At 40.3% G+C, this 26,514-nt stretch overlaps 1 protein-coding gene across 1 annotated transcript in view; it reads left to right on the top strand.

The window, feature by feature from the left end:
- The window catches only part of ARHGEF4 (Rho guanine nucleotide exchange factor 4), a 206,108-nt gene that overhangs the window by 11,849 nt on the left and 167,745 nt on the right, over positions 1-26,514 (top strand). The window contains exons 2-3 of the mRNA XM_032193019.1: positions 2,288-2,323; positions 19,344-19,424. Of these exons, the coding sequence (XP_032048910.1) occupies positions 2,288-2,323; positions 19,344-19,424 (117 nt within the window). The remainder of the gene's footprint in view (positions 1-2,287; positions 2,324-19,343; positions 19,425-26,514) is intronic.

Here is a 26,514-nt window from a genome sequence, read left to right as displayed (position 1 = left end):
TTCTATGTAAAAGGCCTTGACATTTGTTGAGTTAAAGAGCTAAACAGGATGTTATTAATTAATAATTATTAATGTAATAATTATTCTAAATGATAGGAAGACTTTTACAAAAGCTGTTAAGGAGTGACTTTTTTGCTGTAAAGTAGTAGTAGTAATAGTAGTAATATATTATTATTTTACTACATTGGGTATCCTGCCTTCTTTGTTGCACCTGTATTGCACAGCTTTGAAACTCCAGCTGAGTAAACCTGCGGCTTTTCTGAATTTGCATAGGATAATTATGCCTTGGCTGGGAGGTTTCTGACATGGTAATTTTTGTTCACGTCCTTTGCTGGCTTGCTTTCTTGTCTGTGAAGGTCAGGCCTGTAAATAAGATGACTGGGAAGTAAATGCAAGAACCTGTTAAGTTGCAGCACTAGGAGTAAGTCTACAGCTCTTCTGGCAAGGGCTTAAAGCGATGTCATATAATCACTTCCTTCCGAGCCAGCTCCTGTTAGAGAATTCCTGGGATATGCTCTCTGCGTAGAATGCTAAACCCTGGGGCCCAGGTGAGGCAGTTTTTAGCTCTGCTTTCTTATTTTATTTTATTTTATTTTATTTTATTTTATTTTATTTTATTTTATTTTATTTTATTTTATTTTATTTTATTTTATTTTATTTTATTTTATTTTATTTTATTTTACTTTATTTTATTTTATTTTATTTTTTGAAATGGGGTTGCACAGCAATCTTTCAGATTGTTGTAAAACTATACAGAACTGCTGCCTTGATGTATGCATTTTGAACTTCTTTTGTTCTATACTCCACAATCAAATCTAGCATTAAAAACGGTTTAACATTGTGGAGCACCACTTTTTAGTATATTTCGACACAGGTCACATTCTGTAATCTCTTTTCACTTTGAATAGTGCCTTTTACTAGTACTGTAACCCAAAGAATTATTTCTACTAAAGAACAGACAACCTGGGCTTGTGATTTTGCAGCAGAGCAGGCTGTGTGTGCCTGCAGGTAATACAAGGGAAAATTTGCCACTAAAATCTGTGTTCCCACCAACCCTTGTCTTCATCCTACCTCTGTTTGTACTTCTCTTCCCAGACCAATCTCAGCTTCTAGCTGTCAAATGCCTCCCTCCCCATCCCATCTGGGTGTTGCTTAATCTAAGGATTTTTTCCAAGTTTTTTTCAAACACAAATACTTCTAAAAAGGGCGTCGATTATACACATGAATCCAGAGGCGGATTCTGAACCTGTGAAAGCAAAGCTCTTACAAGAAGCTCTATATTTCCACAAGGCTTTATTACATCCAAACTAAGAGTATTAGTGGGAACATTAAATGTTTGCAGGATAACAGAATTTCTTCACAGAGGCAAAACAATTGCACCATACACTTCCAATAACTCTAAACTAATCTGCAAAACATTAAAGAATTTAGGATTCACTTCTAATCTCACTCTATTTTTTTTTTCTAATGCTGGTTTCAAATAAGGGAGTTATGCCTGACTTAAATTACTCCAAAATCAGGGAATAGTTGGGACATTTTGGGATGTTCCTGCATGAATCTGCTGAAGTTTGTGTACTTTATGGTTATATAAAATTTGCCTCAGAGAGCTTCCAAAATGAACTTCTTGTGTTACAAAAATTCTTTTGAGTCCCCATCCAGACTGAGGTTTTGATGTGGTAGCACCGTATAAACATGATTGTTCTTTTAGAGGGCTCATAATCTTAAAGAGAAAGGGTAAGTGAATGGCTTATAACATGCAAATTAACTGGGCAAGGGACTTGTAGTGTCTTTTTGTAGCATGTGTCTAAAAAGCCTCCACTCCTCCCTCTTACGCTGAGCTCCTCTCTAGGTAACTGCTCGACTTCCTTTTTCTAACTGCTCGCTTTTCCCCCTCTTCATTTAACCCACCCACCCGGAGAGTCCTGAATACATAAAAAGCTTTTGCAATGTGCCCTGAAGCATGTATACTGATGAAGCACATACAATGTAATTATGGATAGCACAATGCAACATCATGAAGCGCCTTTATTTACAGCTTCTCTATCATGAGAGTATAATGAACAGATTCAGTAAGGAAATGCAAAAGCAGATGCCTTTGGCTGGCTCCTCTTGTTCTCTTTTTGGCAAAGACAGAGGGACGAGTCTACCCTGGGACAGCCCTGCTGAAGTCAGATGAGTTACACCAGGCAGGAACTGGAACTTTTTTCTTTTCTCCTTTTTCTCCTTTTTTAGAGAATACAGTTGCCAGATCTCTTTCCCCTGACTGTCACAATTTCTCTTTCCACAGAAAGCCTGTGAGAAAAGACTCTCTGCTTCTGAAAAGGTAGGATAACCTTTTAGTCACTAATAGCTAATTTGCTGAGCAGTAAACGGTGTGTACCTACCAATGCCTATAATCAAAAAATTAATATCTAACTACATATAGAAAAATAAGAGATACTAAAATCCTAAAATCTAATTTTTGAGTGGGACAGGAACAAAAAAAAGCACTGTGAGAGGGTTGGAGTACTAACACACAGCTGTGCTGCTCCAAAGGTATGAAATCTGCTTAGAGCTGGCTTAGGTATCGGCATATAGTATTAATTTTAAAATGTATAAATACACCCTGCATGTGCTCAGGTGTAACATTGGACAGAATTTCTAGGGGGTGTCTAAGGAAGCACCCTGTTTCCTAGAAACTTTAGGGAAGAGGAACCTGTGGCAACTCATAGGATCAGCCATATTTGCAAGTGGTGATCTTTAAAACAAGTTTATTAGGGCACACCTGGGAATGCACTTCATAGAACAGTGTAGTAACAGAAGTTACAAGGACTGCTGATGCTTTGGGCTTGCTAGTGCTGTGGCCATACTTCTTGTTTTTTTCCCTCTACTGAGGGCCTGAATGGTGCCTCTCATATAAAACGTGCCATTTACAATTTGCCTTTTGCTGAGGCCTCCTTTGTGTTCACACAAGGCAGCTGGCAGGAGTGCTGACTCCCCAGAGCAGAGCCTTGCCAGCACTGGCTAATCAATATTCAGCAGATTCCGCTGCTCATTACAGAGCCATTGATTATCTCTTGAAGGTTACTCCCCCTGTGTGAGTGTCATTTTTCAGTCCCTTCCCTTTACCCCCCTTCCCCCAAGCTCTCATGAGGACAGAGTACTGGGATGGAAATGAGGTTCCATTTCAGGATCTGAATAGTTTGTCCTCAGCTGTCAAAAGAGCCCTTGGGAAGTAGGTAATTTCCCCACTGCTGTGTTGGTTTTTGTTTGTTTGCTTTTAAATTTATTTATATCAGCTTTGTACTTTTAATTTCTGGGACATATCTAACGATTGCAAGTTGTAACACTTGTGTTTGTTGTATTTGATGTAGGCAGGTTGTATTAGTTGAGACTTGGTGTCCCGTGATGAGAGGAAAAACCCACATCTTTTACACAGCTGTAGCTAACCTTTCTGAACTCTGGCACTGCAGGGAAGAGCCATGGATTCATATTCATGCTATTCACAAGTGAATGGACAGGGAGGCTCATGGAGAAATAAAAACATAATGCAACCTCTCATCTGCTGACATGCTACACTCTGATTATACCTACATGCACTACACAGCAAATTCCCCGTCTCTAATGCAAGAGGAGAGGCAGTGAGCAGGTTTGTGCGGGACAACACCTGTTCATCACCCTGCAGTCAGTCTTGCAAAAATCATAACTAGGTCTCTTTTTAAATGTGAGTTCTCCACTTAAGGGTGTATTAAGTTATCAGTAGAGAACTGAGAGATAAATATGCAAGTCTAAACACTTGAATTTATTCCAGGTGATAGAGTAGATGCCAGACTTACTGGAACAAATGTTTTGAGTTCCTCACTTCGATTGTAAATGTGGCATTAACAATCACAGCAGAGATTACAAATGAAAAGTCTGGGGTCTCAAAGGAGGGGAGCAGGCAGCTGGAGTTAAGATACTGATGGGACTCCAGTGGAGGACAGCAATTTTAACTGTAGATAAAACACGTAGCAGAACATAGACCATGCCTTGCTGGTCAGCACCTTGCAGTAGTGCACCTTGGTGCATCTCAAAGAGAGGATTGTGGTTTGTCAGGTGCTGGTGATTTAGCTCCTGTCTCTCAGGGCAAGTTCAGAAACCAGCTCTGTGACCATTGCCAGCAATCCCATCCAGTCATTAGCACATACCAGAGAGATGATGACAGGGATTTGAAAAATGGCAAGCTGGCATTAACTGGGCTTTGTTTAGCCAGGGGGGCTTCCTGACAACTCCCTGTCTTCCTGATGGAGACATGGGACACAATGGACCTGACTGACAGAGAAAGTTTGGTGAAGCATAAATCAGGAGTTAAAGTGACAGTGGACAATGGAGAGAGAACTCAGCTGTCTGAGGGAGTTGTCCCTGGCACGGGAGAAGAGTGGCTCCCTGTGCCATCCTGTTTGTCAGGAAGCGTTCTCTTTCCTGTTTCAGTTGTCAGCCCACTGGCATTAATTAATGTTTTGGTAAATTTTTTGCAAAGAGGCTGTGTTGCTACTCAAGGGAGAGGATCCCTGAGATATGGTTTCGTAATAAGCTCAGAGCAGATATCATTCTGAGCTTACTTGTACATCCAATTTGGCTTTCAGTTTTCTTTTACGCACCTAAGATGTATTCAAAGGATGAGGTGAAGGACTAATACTCTGCCTTGGCTGGAGAACATTACAAAGTAAATCTTAACAGAGAGCGCACTGTTCCTATTCCTCTATTAGGCAGAACTCTTTCTGTCCCATGTATACTGACATTACCCTGTAGTAATCATGTCAATGAAAAGTCCTATAGGGAAATACTGAACTGAATATTTGTAGCGATTGCAGCAGATAAAATAAAGTTAGCATGCTTGAACCAAACAGCTCACACTATTCACCAGCAAATCTGTCTAAGCAACACAAACATCTGAATTCTGTACTTCCTTTTCTTAGCGTTCATACCACCAGTGCTTTGGGGATATATAGTAAGTTGTTAGGGATGCAAAGAGCTTTCAGGGATGCAGTGACAGCCAGTGGGTTAAAGAGCAGTAAACTCTTTGTGAAATTCTATACGAAAAACCTCCAAAGATATAGGAATTTCCCTGAAGACCTCTTATATGTCTGGCAAGTGACATTCAACCAGAGCAGACTCACATTTTTCCATCAATTTTTTATTGTGCATATTATGCCTTCTTGCTGCAAAATGACATTTAAAGTATGAGAAAATAAATATCTCATGAATAACGTGTTAAATATACTGCAATTTTGTAGCACAATGCAAATCCACACAGTTTCAGCTATAGACTCTCCTAATGTTCAATGAATGCAATGAAGTCTTCAGCACCATTGATTATGTTGATAATCTGCTGATGGAATTTGTATCAGACATAATCAGATTCATTAGACCTCATTATCAGGAGGAACTTTGAATTTTAAGATATATTTGTCTTACAGAGAGACCTGAATTACCGGTCAGTATTGGCAGTTCACTTGGCTAGGCTTATCTTGACTAATACTGGGTAAACCCATCTAGTCTAAATTCCTGCCTAAGCTTATTCCAGTACAGTCTAGATATACTCCTTCAGGCCAAACTAAACTATTATCAGAATTTATAGTAAAAGAAATTAAAAAAAAAAAAACAACTACATGAAATTACAATAAAATCAATATTAAAGAAGCATGATTTGATGTACATGCAAGACAGAAAGATGTCCTGTGCATGTGTTTTATTGAATGTGAGATGTCTGCGTTTGTTTTGAGCACGTTTTTAGTGGAGAAAGATTATGTACTCCTGTCTCAGCAGCAGACGTGGAAGGAGAGTTACAGAAATTGTGCAAACTGTGTGAAGTTTTTTTTACATGTCAATTTGGTCGTGCAGTAAAAATAATTATAGGACTTACTTCCAGGAATGGCAGGCGCAGAGTAGGAGTTCCTGTATTTGCAGTGTGGCAAATGAAATGTCTTTTGGGATTCATGACTGCAGAATAAAGTCTTGAAAGATAAAGACGGCTTTTGTTGAGAATGTTATTCTTGCATTTCTGAAAGTATTTCCCTTAAGGAACATAGATGTGAACTAATCGCCTATATTTTGGGCTGTGTGGCTTCTCAGAATTACTGCATATGTCAGTGTGGCTAACAGCCTACAGACTTTTCAGACTAATTTGGTCTGAACCTGTGAGTCTGTTTACACCGGAGACAGCAATGGTCACTGAACACATATGGACCCCATTTTATTAGGGGGCTTTGTGAACACTTAATATACCACTGTCTGGAAGTAATAAAACTCCAGCATCCAGAATTGTGTGGGAGGCCATGAAGCCTTTAGTGGCAGGTGTGCAAGTTCAGACACCTCTGTGTACTTATCTGTGAAATACTAGGCCAGAAAGTATTTTCAGTAATCCAGCTGCTTTGTGCTTGTTCCCAAGCAGAGGGTTTCGTGAGCTCTTTGTGCTAACGTCAGCATTTCACATTACAAACAAAAGTAGATTTCTGTTAGATAGAGGTGAGCTCTTACCCTGCATCATCAAGTAGCATTTTCTAGTGTTGTTTTGATCTCTGATTAAATATCAGTGAAATACTTGCCAAGTAATCTGTCTTGGGTGTTCATTACCTGAAGGTAAAGGTGCTAGAGTTCTCTCTTGCTTTCCATGCTGAAATTGTGCCAAGCATTTTCGCCTGAACAGATGAAGTGTAACGCTGGTTGTTCTGTTTGCTGTCAGTGCAAACTCTGAAAGGAAAGATAAAATCTGGATTAATTTGTCTACAGTTAGAACTTGCTTGCATCCTGGCACTTCAGAGGCTGATGTAGGAAGTGGCTGATGTACAGTGGTGACTGGTTTGTTAGTACATGCCAGCTGAGTCTGTCACGTGCAATGAATAAACTTCTCAGATTCTTGCTCTATCATTAGCTTTCTGGTAACTTGTGTTAATTTCTAACATAAAGGAAAAGAGTGAAAGAAGACTGAGGTGAAACCTTGGAAGTTTTCAATTGACATTTGCATGTTTGTAGTAAGACTGCCGCAGCTACCGTCTGTGCAACTTTTAGTCTATGCTGTAAAGCAAATAGGGAATCTTGTTGCTTTCCACAGCATGAGATAATTCAGTAAACCAGGCTTAATCATCACCATGCAGCCATCCAGCCCGCTTTTAACCCAGCACAGAGCATACCTGTCCAAGCCATGGGCTGCCAGCTTCTCCAGGAGAATACTGTGGGAGACTGTGTCAAAAGCCTTGCTGAAGTCTAGGCAGACTGTGACAACCTTTCCCTCATCCACCAGGCAGGTCACCTGGTCATAGAAGGGGATGAGTTTGGTCAGGCAGGACTTGCCTTTCATGAACCCACGCTGACTGGGCCTGATCCCCTGGTGGTCCCACATACATTGTGTGATTGCATTCAAGGTGACCTGTTCCATCACCTCTCCTGGCACTGAGGTCAGGCTGACAGACCTGTAGTTCCCCAGGTCCTCCTTACAACCCTTCTTATAGATGGGCATCAAATTAGCAAGTCTGCAGTCATCCAGGACCTCTCTGGATGACCAAGACCACTGATAGATGATGGAAAGCAGCCCAGCCATCTGCCAACTCCCTCAGCACCCTCAGGTGGATCCCATCTGGCCCCATGGACAGGTGGAGCAGCAGGTCTTTAACTGTTTCCACCTGAACTGTGTATGTGGGGTTTCTTCTGCTTCTTGTCCCAGACTTTCAGGTTGGGTGGCTGAGCATCCCAAGGATGAGTGCTCTGGCTAGTGAAGACAGACACAAAGAAGGCATTAAGAACCTCAGCTCTCTCCTTATCCTCTGTAGTCACGTTCCTCCCCGTGTCCAGTAACGGACGGAGATTCTCCTTGGCCTTCCTCTTGCCGTTAGTAGATTTATAAAAACATTTTTTGCTATCCTTAGCCATAGTGGTTAAGCATTTATGTAATGACAGGCCAGTGTAAGGAGTATAGAGGGGAACATAGCTAATGTGATGAGTAGAGGGTGTATTAGGGGACAAAAATCTGTAGGAAAGCAGGCTTCTTCAGTTCTGCCTCATGGAGAACAAGCTGTTGTTTAGCAGAGGACAGAGATCCTGCACTGATGCAAAGCCTCAGTTACAGTTTAGCTTTTATCTTTCAGCAACAGAATATAATGTGTGAAGACTCTTTCAACATTTGGATAGTGGAGCTGAACAAAAAAGAGACCATTATCTACACCATCTGTCAAAACTGAAGAATGCTCTGTGCTAGCCTGCCAAATGCAGGATTTGTTCACTGGAGGATTATCTATTTGTTTAGTCCAAAAGGGAAAATGATCTAATTTCTTTGGTTCAATTTGTTTATTGTGACAAGTTATTGGAGGCTGATTACGACCTCTCAGCAAGTAAAGCAAAGCTACTTTTTGCTTGTTTTACTTTTCAAGTCTGCAAATTAAATAGTTTTAAGATGTAGTAATTTGACTGACAGAAGGAGGAGTCTCTGTTCTTGTGCTGAATTTTGCTTTGAGAGTAATGTTTTGCGACAGTGGCTAGAGAGTGATTTCACAGCATAACCATCTTGTTTCAGATTTATGGGAGAGAGGGCAACAATAGAGCATGGTAGGAATGTTCTGGGGGATTAAATTCATGTGATTCAGTCAGATGTAGGAAAACTGGACACACCACACCCTGAATTATTGTATTAAGTTTTGGGCACCTCACTACAAGAAGAATAATGAGTTGCTTGCATGTGTATAGAGAAGAGCAATGAAGCTGGTGAAGGGACTAGAAAACAAGACTTCTGAGGAGCGGCTGAGGGAACTGGGGCTGTTTAGTGGGAGAAGAGGAGGCTAAGGAGAGACCTTACAGCTCTCTACAACTCCTTGTGATAGGATGTGAGCAAGAAGTCTCAAGCATTGGAATGGGCTGCCTAGGGAAGTGGAGGAATCTGCATCCCTACAGGTATTTAAGGGATGTGTGGGTGTGGCATGTTGGACATGATGGATGCACTCGATGCTCTTTTCCAACCTAAATGATTCCCTGGTTCTATGAAATATCTGAGAAGGAGGAGACCCTGACACAGCAAATGTTCAACTTCACGTGCTGGGCAATCTTGAAGACATTCAGCAATGCAGCAAAGTGATGGGCCAGCTTCAGCCCCGAGGTCTGCAGACTACCACAACAGCAGACTGTCACGAGTGATCCTCACCCCCAAGCTGGAGCTTCCAGAGGTGATTTCCTGGCAAAGCCTCACGTCAGCACCAGCACCACCATGCTGTGGGTTGTGGCTCAGCACAAAAACCTCTTGGGCCTCGCAGAGAGGACACAGATCTCCTCAAAGTGTTATGTCTGAAGGTCTTATTGTTACCCTTTACCTGCAAGTCTTGGTGACTTAGTTTAGAAATATTTAAAATGAGGTTTGAAACTCATTTTGTCCCCCAGTTAATGGACTGCATGGATTGAAATAGGGTCACTCTTTGGAGAGACTCTTCATGTCTGGCTCATCTTTCAGTTCTTCCTAGCCAGCACCAGCTTGCTACTGCCTCTCCCTTACCCCAGGTCAGTGCAAAGATGCGTTTCCTGAGCTGTGGTAGAGGAAACTGGGAAGCAGGCAGCAGTGGGAAGAGGATCGGCGGGGCTGGAGGCAGCCCCCTGGCGGCCGCGGGGCTGTGCAGAGCGGACCTCCCGATCTCTGCAGGGCCAGCAGCTTCCTGAGCTGCCTCGGGGATCGGGCCGATTCTGTAGGTGTCCCGGCCACCAGACCTGAAAGGGTGGCCGCATAAAAGTTCCTTCTCTAAGCGCTTGCCGGAGGGCACTCAGTTTTCTGCCTACAAAGCAACGTGCGCAGTAGCACAGTCGTCCTCAGACTTGAACCATCAGGTGTCAGCCTTGCTCTGTCTCACGGGCTTTCAGTGCTGCATTGTACCAGCTGTCTTCCTCTTACAAGCTCCCTCTCTCTGCCCTGTCATAGGCACAAAACAGTCAGATTCTCCCAGTTAAGTCCACGGAAACGTCATCTTCCAGCAGAGTGAACAAATAAAGGGGTGGATGCACAAGGCAGGAAGGGACAGAACTGCTTTTTGCATGCTGGAGTGTGCTGCTCTCTTTTATGAGCAGATATGGTATATAGGAATGCTGTGCTTTCCTTCTGCTTCCTTTTCAAGTCAGAGGGAAGGGCAATAAGGGCAACACAGTCCCTCCCAGAGCTCTGTTGTGCACTGGGGGTTACATACACCTTGTGTTCATGTATGCAAGCCTGTCCACCCTACAGCTCCTCCCTTCCTTGTGAATTGGTTCTTCAGCCACCCTGAATTTGTTTTGCCATGTCCTTCTGTCAAAAAGAAAGATGTTTCCATAAGCCTTATTTGTTATGTTTTGATGTTAATCCTGACATTCTTTACCTAAATCCAAAGAACGTGCATTGATGTCCTTTACAAATCTAAAGGAAAATTACTTATCTTGGATCCTAAATGTTTAATTGCATCTGATTAAATAAAGCCTTCTTAAAATAGGCCCCAAAAGGAAAAGATCCAATTGTCAGCCTGTTAAATACTAAAGAAAAACAAATCACTGAGGAAATGAATGGGTACCAGTCAATGGTGTTACTGTTGCTTAGGGACTGATAGTAAGAAAAGTGGCATGTGTCCAGGAGAGGCCCGGAGCAAAGAGAGGAAACCTCTGTCTCACATTCGGAAAGAGGAAAGGCAGCTCAGAAACTGATTTATATGTGCAAGTGAAATTTAAGTGACAAGTGTGTATACACTTTATAGTTCGAAGACTATTCATGAAATAATATGAAAGAAAGTGGAGAAGAAGGTAACTATGATGACAAGAAACAACTCAAAACACTGCTGTTTTTTTCCCTAGCTTCCTGAAGACTGCAGGTCTTTGTTTTCAGTGCATGAGCTACTGTTTGGCAGGTTTCCTGAACCACTTTGTCTATTCACTTCTTGCTAATGTGAAAGTGCCCAGACTCCCTGGAAAGGGAGCTTTGTTGGAAACCTTTCATTATCAAGGATTAGCTGTTTGGTAAACCTGTGTCCCCTTTAATAGTCTGCCGGGAAGTGCTGGCTAATGAAGGGCTCATTGTGGTGATGCTGTGAGTGTGGGACTTGAATCCATTTTATTGCTCAGATTTCAAGCCAGGATTTTTAGTGCTCCAAAGGACTGAAGGGAAACTGAGTCCTACCCTTTGGTTTTGCCACAAATTTGTTGAAAAATCTGCTTTCCTTTCTCAGTATTCTTGCTGAGTTTGTGGCATAAACACTTTACATAGCAGGAATTTTGCTTACTATGTGTTGATATGTTAAAATTATTCATATAGACTTAAAAAGTGTTGTGTCAATGACTGGAGACAGCTTGCTTGAAACATTTCCATATAACACCAACAAAAGACTTGAAATAATAAAAGCCATTAAGTATAAGCCATTCAATCATAAAGTAGTTGTAAAGCTCTTGGCAGAACCAAGTTTGAACATCCTCATTCCACCTCCAGTCAGGTAGAACACATGGCAGGCAAGTGTAGGTTTTACTTCTTCCCTGGTAAACTTCCATGTTTGTTTTAAATCTCAGGAGATCTAAAGTTACCAAAGGTGTTGGTTTGTTTGTTTAATCACAGTAATTTACTAGAAGTCCATTCTACATGAAAAAATACTTAAATACAACGTAGATCATGAAGAAATTGCAGACCAATCTGTGACATTAAACAGTATTCTTTTGTCTCAGTAATAAATCTCTCTTACTGAAACTCCAAAGCCACGGTTACATTGCACCAGTTAAACAATCCACTCCTATGAATGTGTATGTGGATTTGTTTTGCTCATTGCTTCACAAATTTGATGCTCTTGGCCACTATCCAACTGTCTGTCATGCTATCCTTCTTAAACGTGCAGTCAGAATCATGATTACCCCAAATCAGACCGCAGAGGAGACACACGGTGCAGTGAAGGCCCATCAGGACCACCTGAGGTCAGCTGAAAGGCACTGTTGGACCCCAGTGAGGGGCTGTAACGGGCTGCAGTGACCCAGAGGAATTGATGCGTACTAAAAATGTAAGTCAGTGCAGTTCCACATGAGCCAGAGAGTCTGAATTTCCAGCCATGATCTTAGGTTATTCATGCTTAATGTATGGGAAGAGCCAGTGTCTGAGAGGAGCAAGAGTTTGTAAAATAGCCTAATTATGAAGTCCTGACACATGCTCTCACGTGGGAGAGTCTGCACATGGATCAGTGCTCATTGCTGTGACTATTCAGCAGAGGCATCAGCATCAGATTTATATGTTTTTGCTGCGCTGTGTTACCATTAAGTTGAGAGGTGATGGATGGAGACCCCATGGGACCGATGGTCTCGCTGTTTATCTGTAGTTGATTCCTTGCATAGATAGGAACTTCTGAATTTAACCAAACCTTCCTCTGTGTCAGTGGAGAAACAGAGGTCAGTATGGAAACATTTGGAACGAAAGGGCTAATTTACATTCATTCCCATGGCACATGAAGGAAGCTGTGTGAGCTCACGATTTATAGTAATCCTCGCAGTAAGCGTGTGCCTCCTTCTGGGTTGCGTGCAGTGCAGCGAGGCTGCATCTCTGGGCTGCCTGGAGGCTGCGAGTGCAGTGAGCCTCCTGTGCTGAGCACTGTGTAAGATCTGACAGTTCAACTAGACGATCTTGGAGGTCTTCTCCAACCTTAATGATGCTAGGATTGGTGCTACAGCCTCAGAGGGTGCCTTTGCAGGGCAGCTGGTTCCTAGGGCTGTGCACAGCACCACGCCGAGTGGCCAGGGCTGCACAACTGTGCAGTTGGCAGTGTGCAGGAGTTTTCCACCCACCTGCAAAGCATTGTATAAACACCTCGGGTCTTCATTGGTACGCCTCCAAGTGTGGCACCATCCATCCCATCCAGGGGAAGTCAGTTTTTCTGCTGGGAAACTGATTGGCACCTAAATATAGATAGATGTGTGTGTGATGCTTGCCCAGAGTATCTTCTGCTGCCCCCTTCTTCTTCTTTTTTTTTTTTTGTTGGTAACTCTTCTAAGGTGCCTAGGGATGCAATAAGTATGTATTTAAATATCCTAGATCTTTCTAACATTTAGAATATCATTAAATATAATTTTGCCAGTCAAACATATTTTAGATGAGTGACTTTCAAAACTATTTTAATTATTTAGTTGTACCCCCTTTGTAACATAAGTTTTCACTCAAAAATATGTGGCAAAACAACAGAATGACATCAAATTGGGATTTGCATAGTTGTAGTAATGTAGACTCCATGAAATCTTTGCTGAACTTCCTGTGTTTATGTTATCTAGTACCTTTAAAAAAAAAATCTTATGTAATTTTTCTCTTCTTAAGGGATTTTGCTATCCAGTTAAAGAACATCTTTCATATCAAGTCAGACTAGAATAAGGTATTTTTAGGTAAGAGGCTTGATCTGAAGTTAAAGCCTGCTTGATTCTGAAGTTTTAGAAATAAAATTGAAAAATAATTCTTATCCCATGTAGAAATGTCAAATACTCTATCTGGTCAAAGCAGATTTTGATTTAGGGACAACAAAAGCAGAAGAAATATCTCTTGTTATAAATACATGAGAGAGGCCTTTGTTCCCTGCTGACTTCCATTGTTGCTTGTAGGACTTTTCTGCAAAAATGATTTTCCTCTCATGAGTAATTTTTGGAACAAATTTTTTGTTCTACCGGAGGGTTTTCTCAGAAGCCTTTCTCTGTAAGCCCAGCATTAAGACTCACTGAAATTTGCACAAAATGGCAGCTAATCTTCAACTCTGTAGTTTCAGGTCTTTGAAGACATCCAGTCTTTCTCAGACTCATCGTTTTTTCTTCATCCTTGAAGAGCTCCAAGCACTTTATATGAACAGTTGTGTTTTGCTGGTTTACCAGTGCTAGCCAGAGTCTGATTTGTAATTGAAGTAACAGTAGCTCTCTAATCATTCTTAGTGTCATTGTGTTCCCTTGGAAACATGAAGTTCTGAGACTTCCAGCATCTCAGAAAACAATTTTTTGTCATACTTGGCAGTTGTTTGTCTCCCATCCCAGCCTCCAGCTCCTTGCTCTGCAACTGGAAAAGCTCTGCCAAGAAGACCTCATCTTTGCTGGCAGATCCTGATCAAAAACCTAGGCTGGTAATCAATATACAGTTGTGAGGGATCCTGTGAAATAAGTGAGAACTCTGTTATTGTCAAGTTGATATATGAACTTATAAACTCACATAACTAGCATGGAAACTTTTCTATCACTAAAAGAAAAAAATGTTTTTCTCTTGCAAGCTATACCTGGAGATAGCACCTGAATAAACAACAGGTGTAGATAGTGCCATTTTTCCATACATGAGACTAACAGGAATATTTAATTCACCAGTTAAATGTGAGTGCTGAAATTAGCATGAATTACAAGGTTCATAACACAGAGTATCAGTTTCAGCTGTGTTCCAGCCCTCAAGCACAGTCCAGAAAGCAGAAAAGGAGTTCCGAGATAGTGATAAAATGGAAGACATGGAAAGAAAGATATGTACTTTCAAGATACTGTACAATGATTAGGGGATGAAAGAAATTGTTAAAATACAGAGCCATGTATCAGAGTCAGGATAACAAAAGAGTCTGCATGATGAAATGACCTGTTAAGTATCTCTGCCATATAGATGCTGCAAATGCATTACCAGAAGACAGTCTTCTTGAAGATAGTTCATAGTCTCTTTAGGTTCCAGTTTCTACCAGTTCAACAGGAGAAAGCTCAGTTCCCCAGCCCTAAGTTACCTCCTGCCTGCTCTGCTGTCCCCCAGCAGAGTTCTCCTTGCAGACCCACATGCAAGTTGATGTGGGTAGTGCACAAGTAGATTCTCCCACGACCTCCATGTCGCAGAATTTCCAGCTAGGCAGACCCAGCTGTATTTACAGATAATGCTTGCAATATAACTAGACAAGTCATCTCCTTATCTTCACTAGAAGAAAATATAGAATTTTGACTAATATAGTGGCATTCTTTCACCCAAAGCCTGTCTACATTTGAAAATATCATGTATTTTCCAAGGTAACAGTGAATGATAACCTGAGTCCCTAGGATGATAATTACAGCTTAACTGTTTAAATGAATTCATGAGTGGCATAAAATATTTTAAAACTTATTCTCTGTGTTTTTTGTTTTGTTTTGTTTTGTTTTGTTTTTTAATCAATTGGAATCTTATGCTATAATCATAATTTAAAGGATGGAATATACAGAGGAGATTTTGATGTAAGTCTTTGAAATCTTTTTGAAGAAGTCTTTTCAAGATATCTCCTTAAAATTTAGTCTGTATCACAAACCTTATTTTATTGTGTTTTGATCTCACATATTTGTGCATCAGATCCAACTTTGATTGGTAATGGTAGGTTTCATGAAGTCATATATTAAGTAGCATAGAAATACTTACGCTACAAATGCCTTTCCTTTTCATATGTTAATCTTTCTGTCTGTGAATATCCTCATTGTCCTTGCCTAATAAATTGTGTTCTTTGTAAGCATGCTTTGCTTGTGGTTCTATGCTTTAGACATTTCCTTTCTCCTTATTTACTCTATTACTCTACTTAAGATGAATGTCAGGCATATGTATTCAATATAGTATAGGCTCTCTTAGTTGTCTGGACTTTCCCATGTCTTTTCAAAAATGTTTGTGACTACATTGAAATTATCTTTTTGTCTTCTAACACCCAGGGATAAATGAAATTAAGCCAACAAATGGGTAGCCAAGTTTCTTCCAATTTCTATATCAGTTCTTTATAAATAGCTACTCAGAAGGCTGTTTTAACTTCATAATCATGATTACTTCTTGCTGAAACAAGGCCTTCAGTCTCTGCCATTTCACAGTTGCTAATTTCATCAGTTTCCATCTCTTAATGATTCAGCTTTCTCTTTTGCATTTTTATTACCTGTGTAATAAAAGATGCCCTCTTTCCCCAGGTTCTCTGGCTCTTATGTAAGCCTCTGACTTACTCTGCCTTAGTGAAGTATTTATTTTTTCTCACTGCCTTCCTTTTTGTCATTTGTAGTTCAGCTTTATTCTCAGTAGGCGCATTTTAAGTCATACTGAACTTTTCTCACACTTTCAAATATGCTTCAACAGAAAAACTGCATTCTGTTGAAAATTAAGTATTATAAGTGCATTTCCCACCATGTCTAGACTACGTTACTGGCTACTTTTTGCCTTGGAATATTCCCAGGTTTTAATTCTTGGTTATTTAAAAAAAATTCAATTGTTACACTTAGGAATTATTTGAACTCAGTCCTGACATGGAAAAAAATAATCAGACGCTGCATTCAGCATAGTTATTTAGGTCTATGTGATCATTATTATATCGTCTAATACTCAGGTCCTACATACTTACGTTGTCCTTCATTTCCTTTATGTGAGTCAATATTTTTTGCCTAGGTTCTTCAGGGAAACAAGTTGAGACTGTACAGTTTGGAATGAAATATCTTATAATACCAAGAAGTTACGAAAATTTTTATTATCTTGTATTTCTTATAAAAGAGGAGTTAGAAGTGTGACATCTAGGGAACTGCAACTCCTGGACAATGCTTAAGGGTCAGGATCAAAGCTGCTCATATAGCTTTTTTTTTTCTCTGACTACCTCAATTACAAAAATATTTTCAAATTGTCTGATGATGTTCACATGCTTTTGAGATGGAATATCATCCAGATATCCGTCTGCTGGCAAGATGAGTTAATACAGTAAGTATTACAAACACTACAGGACAGCTAAAAAATTGGTCTCTCTGAAGATGAAATAGTACCAGCATACAGCCAGACTCAACAGAGAAGGCAGTAAGAAGAAATCAAAGCTCTTACAGTTCAATGTTTGCAACTAGAGTGCGCCTTTCTGATTAACACGGAGACCTTGCTTTAAAGCATTGCAAGCATTGCTTCTTCTCAGAGTTTTAGAAGACCTGGACACAAATGCAGCAAGTGCTGTCTACCCACTTTTCAAAACTGGGCGACCACATAAAGAGGTGCTATGCTACAGGGCTGTCCTCTATCACTCAACCTCAGCCTGGCAAGGCTCTCCTGCCTCTGGGCTGGGGATACCTGCTCAGGGTCAGTTCCTTTTAGTTTAGTCCCTCCTGGCTTACTCGCAAGTGGCCCATCTGTAACCAAAGTCTGGCTTTCCAGTGAAGTAAGGCAGAAATGTGGAACACACCTGTGGCCTTCACCTGGCCTCCGCACAGCATGAGAGTTTCCCCATTTGGCTGTTCTGCAGAACCTCCTTCCACCAGAGGGCAGATGGCAAAAGGAGTGTGATAGCCTGGCCTGGCTCAAGATGAGACAACACATAATTTGATGTCAATTCTTCTGGTTTTAATATCCTCCCTAACCAGATGCAAGCCCCTTTAGACATCTCCAATGGCTTATGGAATGCTTCCCACAATAAAGTGAGGGCAGTGTTGTTTCCCAATTCCCCACAAGATCCATTCTCATGTTTACACAGTCCAATTAGTTAATGATATTCCTGAGTTATCAAAAGACTAAGCTTTAAAAATCCACTAATGCACCAGAAATATGAATTTGCAATGAGTGGATCCCTGAGTTCCATTCCATTCTTTGCAGATCTCGCACATTTTTTGTAGCCTAAGGTGGGATGAGCAGAGGAAGGTAGCAGCTACTTACAGAGTGGTCAGCACTGCATCTCCTCCCTTTGTGGATGGTATGGAGCCACTTCAGCATCTAGACATAGAGCCTATGGTGAAAACTAGTGTAGGATCACAAGTGAAAATAAGTGACATCTGCTCCCTACTGTAGTAGTACATGAATATAGGGAATGAAGAAAAAATACACGTGCTAAGTACTTATCCTGGCTTTCCTCATGATAAAAGAAGGTGTAGGAGGAAATCAGTTCCCAGAAGTGGGATCCATCTGCGCTAGTGTATCTCATGCTCCCTGTTGTGATGTGTTTTTATTACAAGTTTCAGATAAGCACCTAAGACTGAAATAAGAGTTCAGTGTTTTTAAACAGAAGTAGCAGCTCCAACCATCCCATAGTGACTAACCTCAGTCTAGTTGTGTTTCTTGCTTTTTGTCTTTTTTTCTCTTTCATAGTTTCTTTCACTTTCTCTTATGTATACCGTTAGTTGCTCTGGGGAGAGAGATTTGCTCCTCTAACTTGTGTTGAGGCTGAATTCAGCCAGAGTCACTAAGGCACTAACAGTAATGCTTCCTGTGGAAATAAATGGGACTTCAGGGGAGCTGGAGCTTGATGATGCTTGCAATTGAAATTTTAATTTAATGTTTTCCTGTTTAATGTTGTAAACAGTCATATTGTATAAACAAACCAAGTGAGACATCTCCACAATACAAGCCTAGGTGATGAGAACACAAATCTATGACTTTCAACCTCATCAGATGCTCACAGAAGTCATTTTCCATGATAGACCAGACATTCAGACTTTCTCCTTCAGCCAGATGAAGCCACCTGCTGTATTCATCTCCCACAATAAATAGCAAAACATTACTTATTATCTCTTTCTCTCCCTCCAGAGATGCCACTAATGTCAAAGCTGAATGCTTATAGTTATTTCCAAAGTTTTAATTAAGACTGCATCAAACTGAGTGGGGGATGTTCTCTTGGAGCTAAAGGCATTCTGCCACTTGTTACTTTCTTTTCAGGGTCTGACTGGGAACTTCACATTTATATACCCTTGATCCTTCACTTGTGACTACAGGCTGAGGACAGATGGGATATTGAAAGAGTAGGGGGATAAAATAAGAGAAGGACTGCATGCTCGAAGGCATGCAGGGGAATGCCTGCACTAGTATGGAAGTGAGTTCCTCTCAGTCACCAGAGCTGTAAACAGCAGAAACCTCTGTCTTTCTGGATACCCTTAGTGGTGCCCTAAAGAAGCCACAATTTATGCAATGGCTGGCTGCTGGCATGGGAGCAAGGTCTGTGCTTTTCTTTCCTGCCAGCATGCCTCCAGTTTTCCATAACACACAAGGCTATGGAGACATTTTGGTGCCTAACATAGTTCTTCCATCTACTTAGTACACTGAACAATGATGATAAAGCTAAGTGCCTGAATACTAAGTGAGATTTATCCGTTCCTTTGTTGAATGCAGCTTGGAACTTGTGGAAAACCCTTTAAGTTACATTATTAAAGACTGTACTGTAAAACTTAAGAGAACTGCTTTAGGGTCACACAGGTAATCTTAATTCGGGTAATTCTTAATGTTTGAAAGCTTGATCTTGCAACCAGAGTGATCTTCCTTTAACACTATTTCATATACATTATTTTATTTTATTTTATTTTATTTTATTTTATTTTGTGGGCAGGTGAATTGAAAAGCAACTGTGCTGATAGCTCCTTGTTTCCTAAAGCTGAAATGCCAATTGACTTTTTTCTTCTTCCTTCCCAACATCTCTGCATAGGAGTGTCATGGAAGTGCTGTAATAAGGACTGCTGGAGAAGCAGAAGAGAGTACTTCTGAGACAAGGCAGCTCCACATCCAGGTGCAGAGTCCCTTCATGTATTTGGGCTAGGAACATGCTTTCTCATTCATGGTGTAGTCAGAGACCCTTTTATCTACAGGGACTGGAACTAACGAACTCTGTTCTACCAGGTTAAAACAAAATCCAGCTTCCTTTATTGGGGGGGGGGGGGGGGAGGGACGGGAGAGGGGGAAATTATTGCAAAAAAATGCGCTGAAAAAAACAACAACACATCTATTTCAACACAGTCTTGTAGTGGTCTTACCCTGCAGGGCAGCTAAACTCTACCACAGTTGCTGTCTCACTCCTCCTCCTCAAAGGAAAAGGGGTACATGTGACAAGTGATCTCCCTGTCTGTATCTCAACGCCTGAACCCTTTCCTCAGAACTTCTGCTCAGTTACTGTACAGCTGTTACTGTACAGCTGGGAGAACTCAGTAAGTTCCCCAGTTCCTCAGTATATAGTGGAACTTGAAAACAAGTAATTTCCTCTGTTCATCTCACCTGAGCTGCTTTATCTGGTCAATATATTTATGAGTGTGGGCTCTGGATACAGTGAAAGGCAAGTGATATTGGTTTCACCCTTCTGCAGTAGCTCAGTAGAATATTCAGTCAGGACACAGATGCTGACCTTTCAGTTATTTCCTTCCTGTGAGTACTAAAACCCTTATTTCTCACTCTTTGGAAGAATACTCTCACCCCTCATAGCTCAACCATATGTTGAACAGCTGGTAGGAATATTCTTGTGCCTTCCCATTGGAACTGTTCTACTCTACATGTTGTAATAAAGGATCAGCTGAGATGAGAAAGATCACAAGAGAACATTACTCTTCAGTGGTTAAGACCTTGAGGGTAGAGGTGGGAGGGAGGTGGAATAGCTGCAATACAGCTTGTGTCTGCTGTCATTTTGCACAGTTCCTCTACTCAAAAGCTTATTATAGAGTCTACCATCTTGCATCTTCTCTGTTTCTTATTACATCTGCATTCTTCCCAAAGTCTTAAACTACCTCAATTTCCATATGTACATCTTTTCTGCTTCCTCTAATCTGGCTTTTGTCTATCTGCTGCCAAAAGCATTTTATATAAACTTGAGCCAGGCTTCCTAGCTATAAAAGTGATTTACAAGAACATATTAATATATTGTTCTTCTAATTTAAAATAAGTGAACTTTATGGAAAAAAAAAGCAATAAAAGTGGTGATGCAAGTGAGACTGTGAAAGCATCTGGCCAGTGAAATTCCTTTCTGGGAGGTTCCCTTCCTTCCCAAACTAGTACATGGAGCAGTTCACACATCATGCTGTTGCACGTTTCCTCTGTAACTAAAATTGCCTCATTATGTAAGGGAAATTGCTCTGTGTGCTTGTGAGTGGTTCTGTGTGGCAGTCTTGAGGAGAGATGTAAGTTGATGAGAAGCCCAAATTAGAACACATTTAAAAATGAAAAATAAACCTAACTGCTTAATTCCAAGTAACGTTAAGAGGAAAGTTTGCAAGTCACTTCTATCTGCGGCTTGTTTGCAGCTTATGGCCTTTTCTAGCAGGTACCTATGTAAAGTGATTAAAATGCAGTCTCTTAATTTGTGTGAGATTTAAACAGCATGCAATTTTCTCTGGCTGTTTAATATGTGTGAAATAATCTGCCACTCCAATCCCTGGAATTTCATGCTACAGATACATAAATCTATCCCCTTCCCTGTGTTCTTCTAAGAAGAACATCAGACAACACCCTGTACATGCTTGCCTTTGAAAAGACAGAATGGTAAAACTGGTTTCATGGAGTTCCTGTCTGAGAGAATACCATTCTTCAGACATCCTGGATATTAAATGTTTCTGCTTGCTCCCTAGAAAATTAAGTAGTAAAACAAGCTTGTGTGTATGTGAAACCAGTTATAGAAGGCTTCCAGCTGAAAGTGAGTTGTCTGCTTATGCGCAGTCTTGAAAATGTGATTTTTTCACATAATGAAGTCTTCTCTGTTTTTAACATGGGAGCCTATTGGAAAAGTATAGCAACTGTTTGGGAAGATGTGGACCACCATTTTCTACAGCATCTGAACAGCTGCAGCTCACTTCCTTTACTGGTTCAGAAAGGTGACTGACTTAAAAGCAAGTTCATGTCTTGCAAACAGCATTGAGAATCCTTTGAGCTCAAAAGGAATGTTTGATACTTCTGATATCCAAAGAATGCAGTGTTTCTGATAAGAGCTGCACATCATGTTTAAATTCTAAACATTTTATGAGTTCTGGCCCCTGTTTGAAAATAGGGTACCGTAGACAAACTGTGAAGTGACAGATGAAATGTTCAGCCTCTTGGTATAGATTTAAAAGCCTGTACTTAGTATTTGTGTTTGAAAATTTTGGCTGATACTTTTAGTCTCTACAGGTTCCTCTCCTCACAACAAGACATTAGGTATTAACTCCAACCTACCCTGGATATTTATGGTTTATGAAAATTAGGACTTATATAGAAACTATGCCTTCCTTTATATTTAGGGCTCTCTAAGCAAGCAAGTTTTCCTGCGGTAATGCTTATTATCAGTGGAAGCATACAAAATTTTGTTTGCTGAAACCATAAAAGATAGCCTGATATCCCTTTCATTGATTTGCAGGAAACACGAGGCATGGGCTTCAGGAAATAGCTGCTGACAAGGATGAGATTTACCACATAGGCTCATGTGATACAGAAGAGGTTGTGGAGGAAGTTAAATAGTTTTTCAATCCTCATTTTCTTACTGGTTGTGTTCAAGTGGATATTAATTACAAAACATGGGATCCCTGGAAGTAGAAGCACAAGTTCCCTTACTTGAGATAAGGCTAGCACAGATTTTAAATGGAGGCAAATCATTCTTCTGTGTGGTTTGAACTACAGTTAGGAAAATAAAAAGCTTAGAATAAGCTATGTTGTGGTATAGAAATATTTAATACAGACAGCTTTACTGCTGCTCTAACACTGCCTATGTTAGAAAATAGGTGCATTGAGTTACTTACTTAGAGATATCATCTAAGTGAAGATGTAGTTGCTTGAAGTTTCCAAACAAGTTAGCAGATTTAGAACGAGGAAAAAGTTGTCCACAGCTAAAATGGGTTTGTTTTGTTGAGGATGGTATCCGAGTATTATATGATTTATGATATCTGGTAGTTAATTTAATGACAGTTAGGTAACACTGCTGTTTTTCTAGGTGTATGACCTTGGTCAATTTGCAACCACAATCAATTTTTCAGTTGAAATGGATGTATCTAGAATTCATTTAATCCTCAGTGAGTGAGGTCAATCATATGAAAGATTTTATTTTTTACTGTACAGTAGTTCAGCATGATGGTTGGTAGAAGAACTTTTAAGTACACCTTTAATAAAATAATACTTTAATAGTTGGCATAGTATTGTCAAGACATGAAGCAGCATGCTGCTTTCCTGATGTACCAACACTGCAGAAGCTTTATGCTCTAGTGAACTTCAATTTGTAGAAAAGATTGTTGGGGTGAGATTTACCTAACAAACAGCACATAGCAGTAAGAAAAAAGTGAGGAAATTCTGTTAACATAAGATTTGCATTAAAGAAAAGATGGCAAATGGAGAATATGGCAAAAAGGAACTTGGCTTCTTTCCATGACAGTCTATGGGTTTCACTGTCCTGGAGCTGTGAAACTGGTTTTGTGTGCATGGGGCAGATGGGATATGACAGGCTTAATCTTGTTTTTCTTGTTGTTGGTGACTCACCTGAGCTTTAGTACATGTGATTTGAAGCTCAGTGATTAAACAGCAAGGACTGAAAGGGCATAAGGAATGACATTTCCTGTAAGTCAGAGGGAGTGCTGTTTCCATCATGGTTTGGTATATAGCTGGGAGCCTGAGCAAACCAGGTCTTCTGATTTGGTATTTTCTGCAAGCATGTGTGTTTTCTGAGAACCTTTTTTAGACTATATCATACTTTGTAGGAAAGAAACGGTTTGTGGAGAACCAAAGAGAGCCCATTAAACTAGCTAACCTTTAATGACTCATAAGAATGGTTTGTGTCCTGCCCTGATTTACTGCAAAATCAGAGACAATCAAGCTGGCTTTCAGTCGAATTACTAATGCCAGGCATACACAACAACATTAAGATTGGGTTGCAGTGACTTCTTTCTAGCTTGGAACATTTCCATTTCTTGCTTGAACTGCAACTTTTGGGGCAGCATTTTCTCATCTTCATCTTTCCTCCTGTGGAAAGCTGATTGGAAAGAGACTTTCGCGTGATTCTCTTACAGGATAGACCAGGTGCGGTCAACACAAGCAGAAGTAGTGTTTGGCAAAAGTAAAATTCAACAAATCTTCTAAACTTGGCTCATTTTAGTTTATGGATTTGCCATATCTTCAGCTTTTTTTTTTTTTTTTTTTTTTTCCCTAACAAATTTCTGTTGTTTGGGATGTTTAGCTTGAGGGCCTCATCACACAGTATTTTTACGGGCATTTGTGTCTGGGTTCTTTGGGCTGTACTCACAAAGTACCCTGGCACTTGTTAGTTCATTCAAGTTTATAAGGCTCTGCATCTTTGACTTTCTCCATTGCTTAGATCATCCAAATCCAGTTTTCCTCTCTAAAGACAAATAACTATTTTACTTTTATCTCACTGTCAGCTTTTCACAGATTTTCCATTTCTTGTCATGAAAAATTGCTCTAAGAAGGTCTTAGAATTACAATGTAATTATTGCAGTTCTTTCGGGAAGCTGAAAAAGAAGGGTTTTATTGGAAAATAAATTTATTTATTTATTTATTTGTCTTTATTGTTACAATCTTTTCCCTGAGTTATTCCTGAGGTCTTCAAACACAAGTTGCATTTTTTTTTTTCTCTCCTTCTGTGCTGGAATACACCCTTATTGTAGATCTGTTTAACTCAAAGAACAGATACAGTAGTTACTTGAATCCCTCCTCAATTCATCCTTGTTTTAAACAAAATTATGGCACCTCTTGGTAAGCATACCAGTGGCTGCATTTTGTTGGAGGACCTTGGTGTGATTTAAAGTGAGCTGGCTTGACTGGTTGCTTTTCTTTTGCAAAAACTGGATGTTTACTGAAGTTGTGAGGAATGGTGTAATGGGGAAGCAAGGCTGGTAAAGTGTTTCAGCTGGTAAGACTGGATCTGACCTATCTTTGTTCCATTCTTTTATTGGGATCTAGTAACTTTCCTTTGCTGTCCTTAGTGTTCAAATTGTACCTAAGAGAAGCTTTGGTCAGCTGGCTCAAAGCAGCAACATGTTGGCGTCTGGGCTTTTCTGGTGAGGTTATTCAATGTGGTGGCAACAGAACATAATAGTGAACATGAATCATGTCTAATTCTGTCTTGCCATTAAAGTGTGAGCAAACAGTTGGAATTGTGTAGTATCCAGAAGGATGAACCAATGTTTCTGGCTCTCTAGGTGTAAGAAGTGTATCTGTTCAAAGTGGTGAGGAAAGCTTTAAAAGCTTTCAAGTTTTGGAGGGGAGGTTAAAATTGTAATTAGTCAGGTTTGTACCTGTATGCATCTATCAGTGAACGTTTTATTTCCTGGCAGTTGTGCTTCCTTTGGCAGGATTTCATTCTTCTCTTAAAGTCAGTGTGACAAGCCTGGGTATTTGGCCAGTGTCTGAGAGGTAGAACTTGATCCATGATGAATGTGAAAAGTTTCTGTCCCAAATACGTCAGATGCATGCAAGAAGAGATCTTACTGTGAGTAGACAGGGAGTGCTACATCATAGGCATCCCTTTTCTGTTCATCCAAACCTAACAATACCTTACCAAATGGGAAATAATCCACGTAACACTCAACAATGGGAATAACTGGAAGGGCAGCAAGTGCCAGATGCCAGTCAGGAATGTCATTTGGTGCTTGGCATTTAACAAGTGCAAATATCTGTTGGACCTCAGTGGGCAGAATTAAGAATACAATGACAATTTACAATCTGAGTAAAATGCAAAGGACAATAACAGAAGGCAATACTAACAAAATTCCTGAAGTGCAAAAACTGAATATATAATGACATTGTGTGACAGATATTCTGGGGCAACTACATACTCAGTGGGCAGATTAGCAATTTAGGATTGTGTGATAGTTTTCTCACTGTGATGATGCCACTCTGAAATCTGAGCAACAACGAATGTATCTGTTTTCAAGTGACTCTGCTTGTCCAAGTTCAGTCCATAAACGTGAGCTTGTAGCTCATAATGCACCTGGAAACATTACATGGTCAGTGCACATCTCTCCATATTCATTCTTGGATCTAACAGTGGGTAGGAAGCAGGCCTTTGTTGAACTCACTGGGACTCCTGATAAAGCCTTGCATGTTCTCAGAGAGCATAGCCTGAATGAGGGGGAATGGCTATCTGTGACTCTTGCCATCTCTGGAAAGCAGCACACATTGAACGAACCCTTCTAACGTATGAAGAAATGTGAAGAATGACAAAACTTGACAAGACTTACAGTTCTTAAACTCCTAGCCAATAGAATGGGATTGTGCGAAGAACTTTAAATTTTCACTTTGGAAAGCGTTTTTGCTCCTTACTGTTGTCCAGAGCAGAGAAAGGCCAAATGTTAGAATTAGAAAGGTAACTAGAACAAAACTGTATTTCACTTCTTATACTACTGGGACCAGACTAATAGTCTTTGGGTAGAAGTTAGCAACTGTATATGTCTTTGCTGTTTCCATAAGTCTAACTGCCACAATAACTCTCAGCTCGTTTTAATTTGTACATGCCCTGGCTTTTCTTGAAAACTAGAACCATATCAATATCCCCACGCTGTACATTTTGTGGAGATTATTCTAAGGACCTGTATGCTTTGCAGCTATAGCAGACCTTGAGTTACTAAAATAATGGCCATGAAAGTGCAGCTGCCTGATATCATCCTGAGTTCCTCAGCAGACTGCTACAGGTTGTGCTGAAATGCACGTAGTCTTTATTATTATTACAGCATCAATATAGCCTCATAATTAGTGCAACTCTACTGGCTTGTGAAGCAGGCCAGTATTATAAAGGTTGAGTAGAGGTCTAAGTATTTGATTTGGTATCTTTAACAAATACGCCCAGTTTTCCAAGATTCATCCAACTTGGATACATCATAGAGAAGAAGTAGAGAAAGAGAAAAATTCCTGTTGGGATGAAA

The sequence above is a fragment of the Aythya fuligula genome, chromosome 9, assembly GCF_009819795.1.
Source record: "Aythya fuligula isolate bAytFul2 chromosome 9, bAytFul2.pri, whole genome shotgun sequence".
NCBI lineage: Eukaryota > Metazoa > Chordata > Aves > Anseriformes > Anatidae > Aythya > Aythya fuligula.
This window is presented reverse-complemented; position numbering and strand designations above follow the sequence as displayed.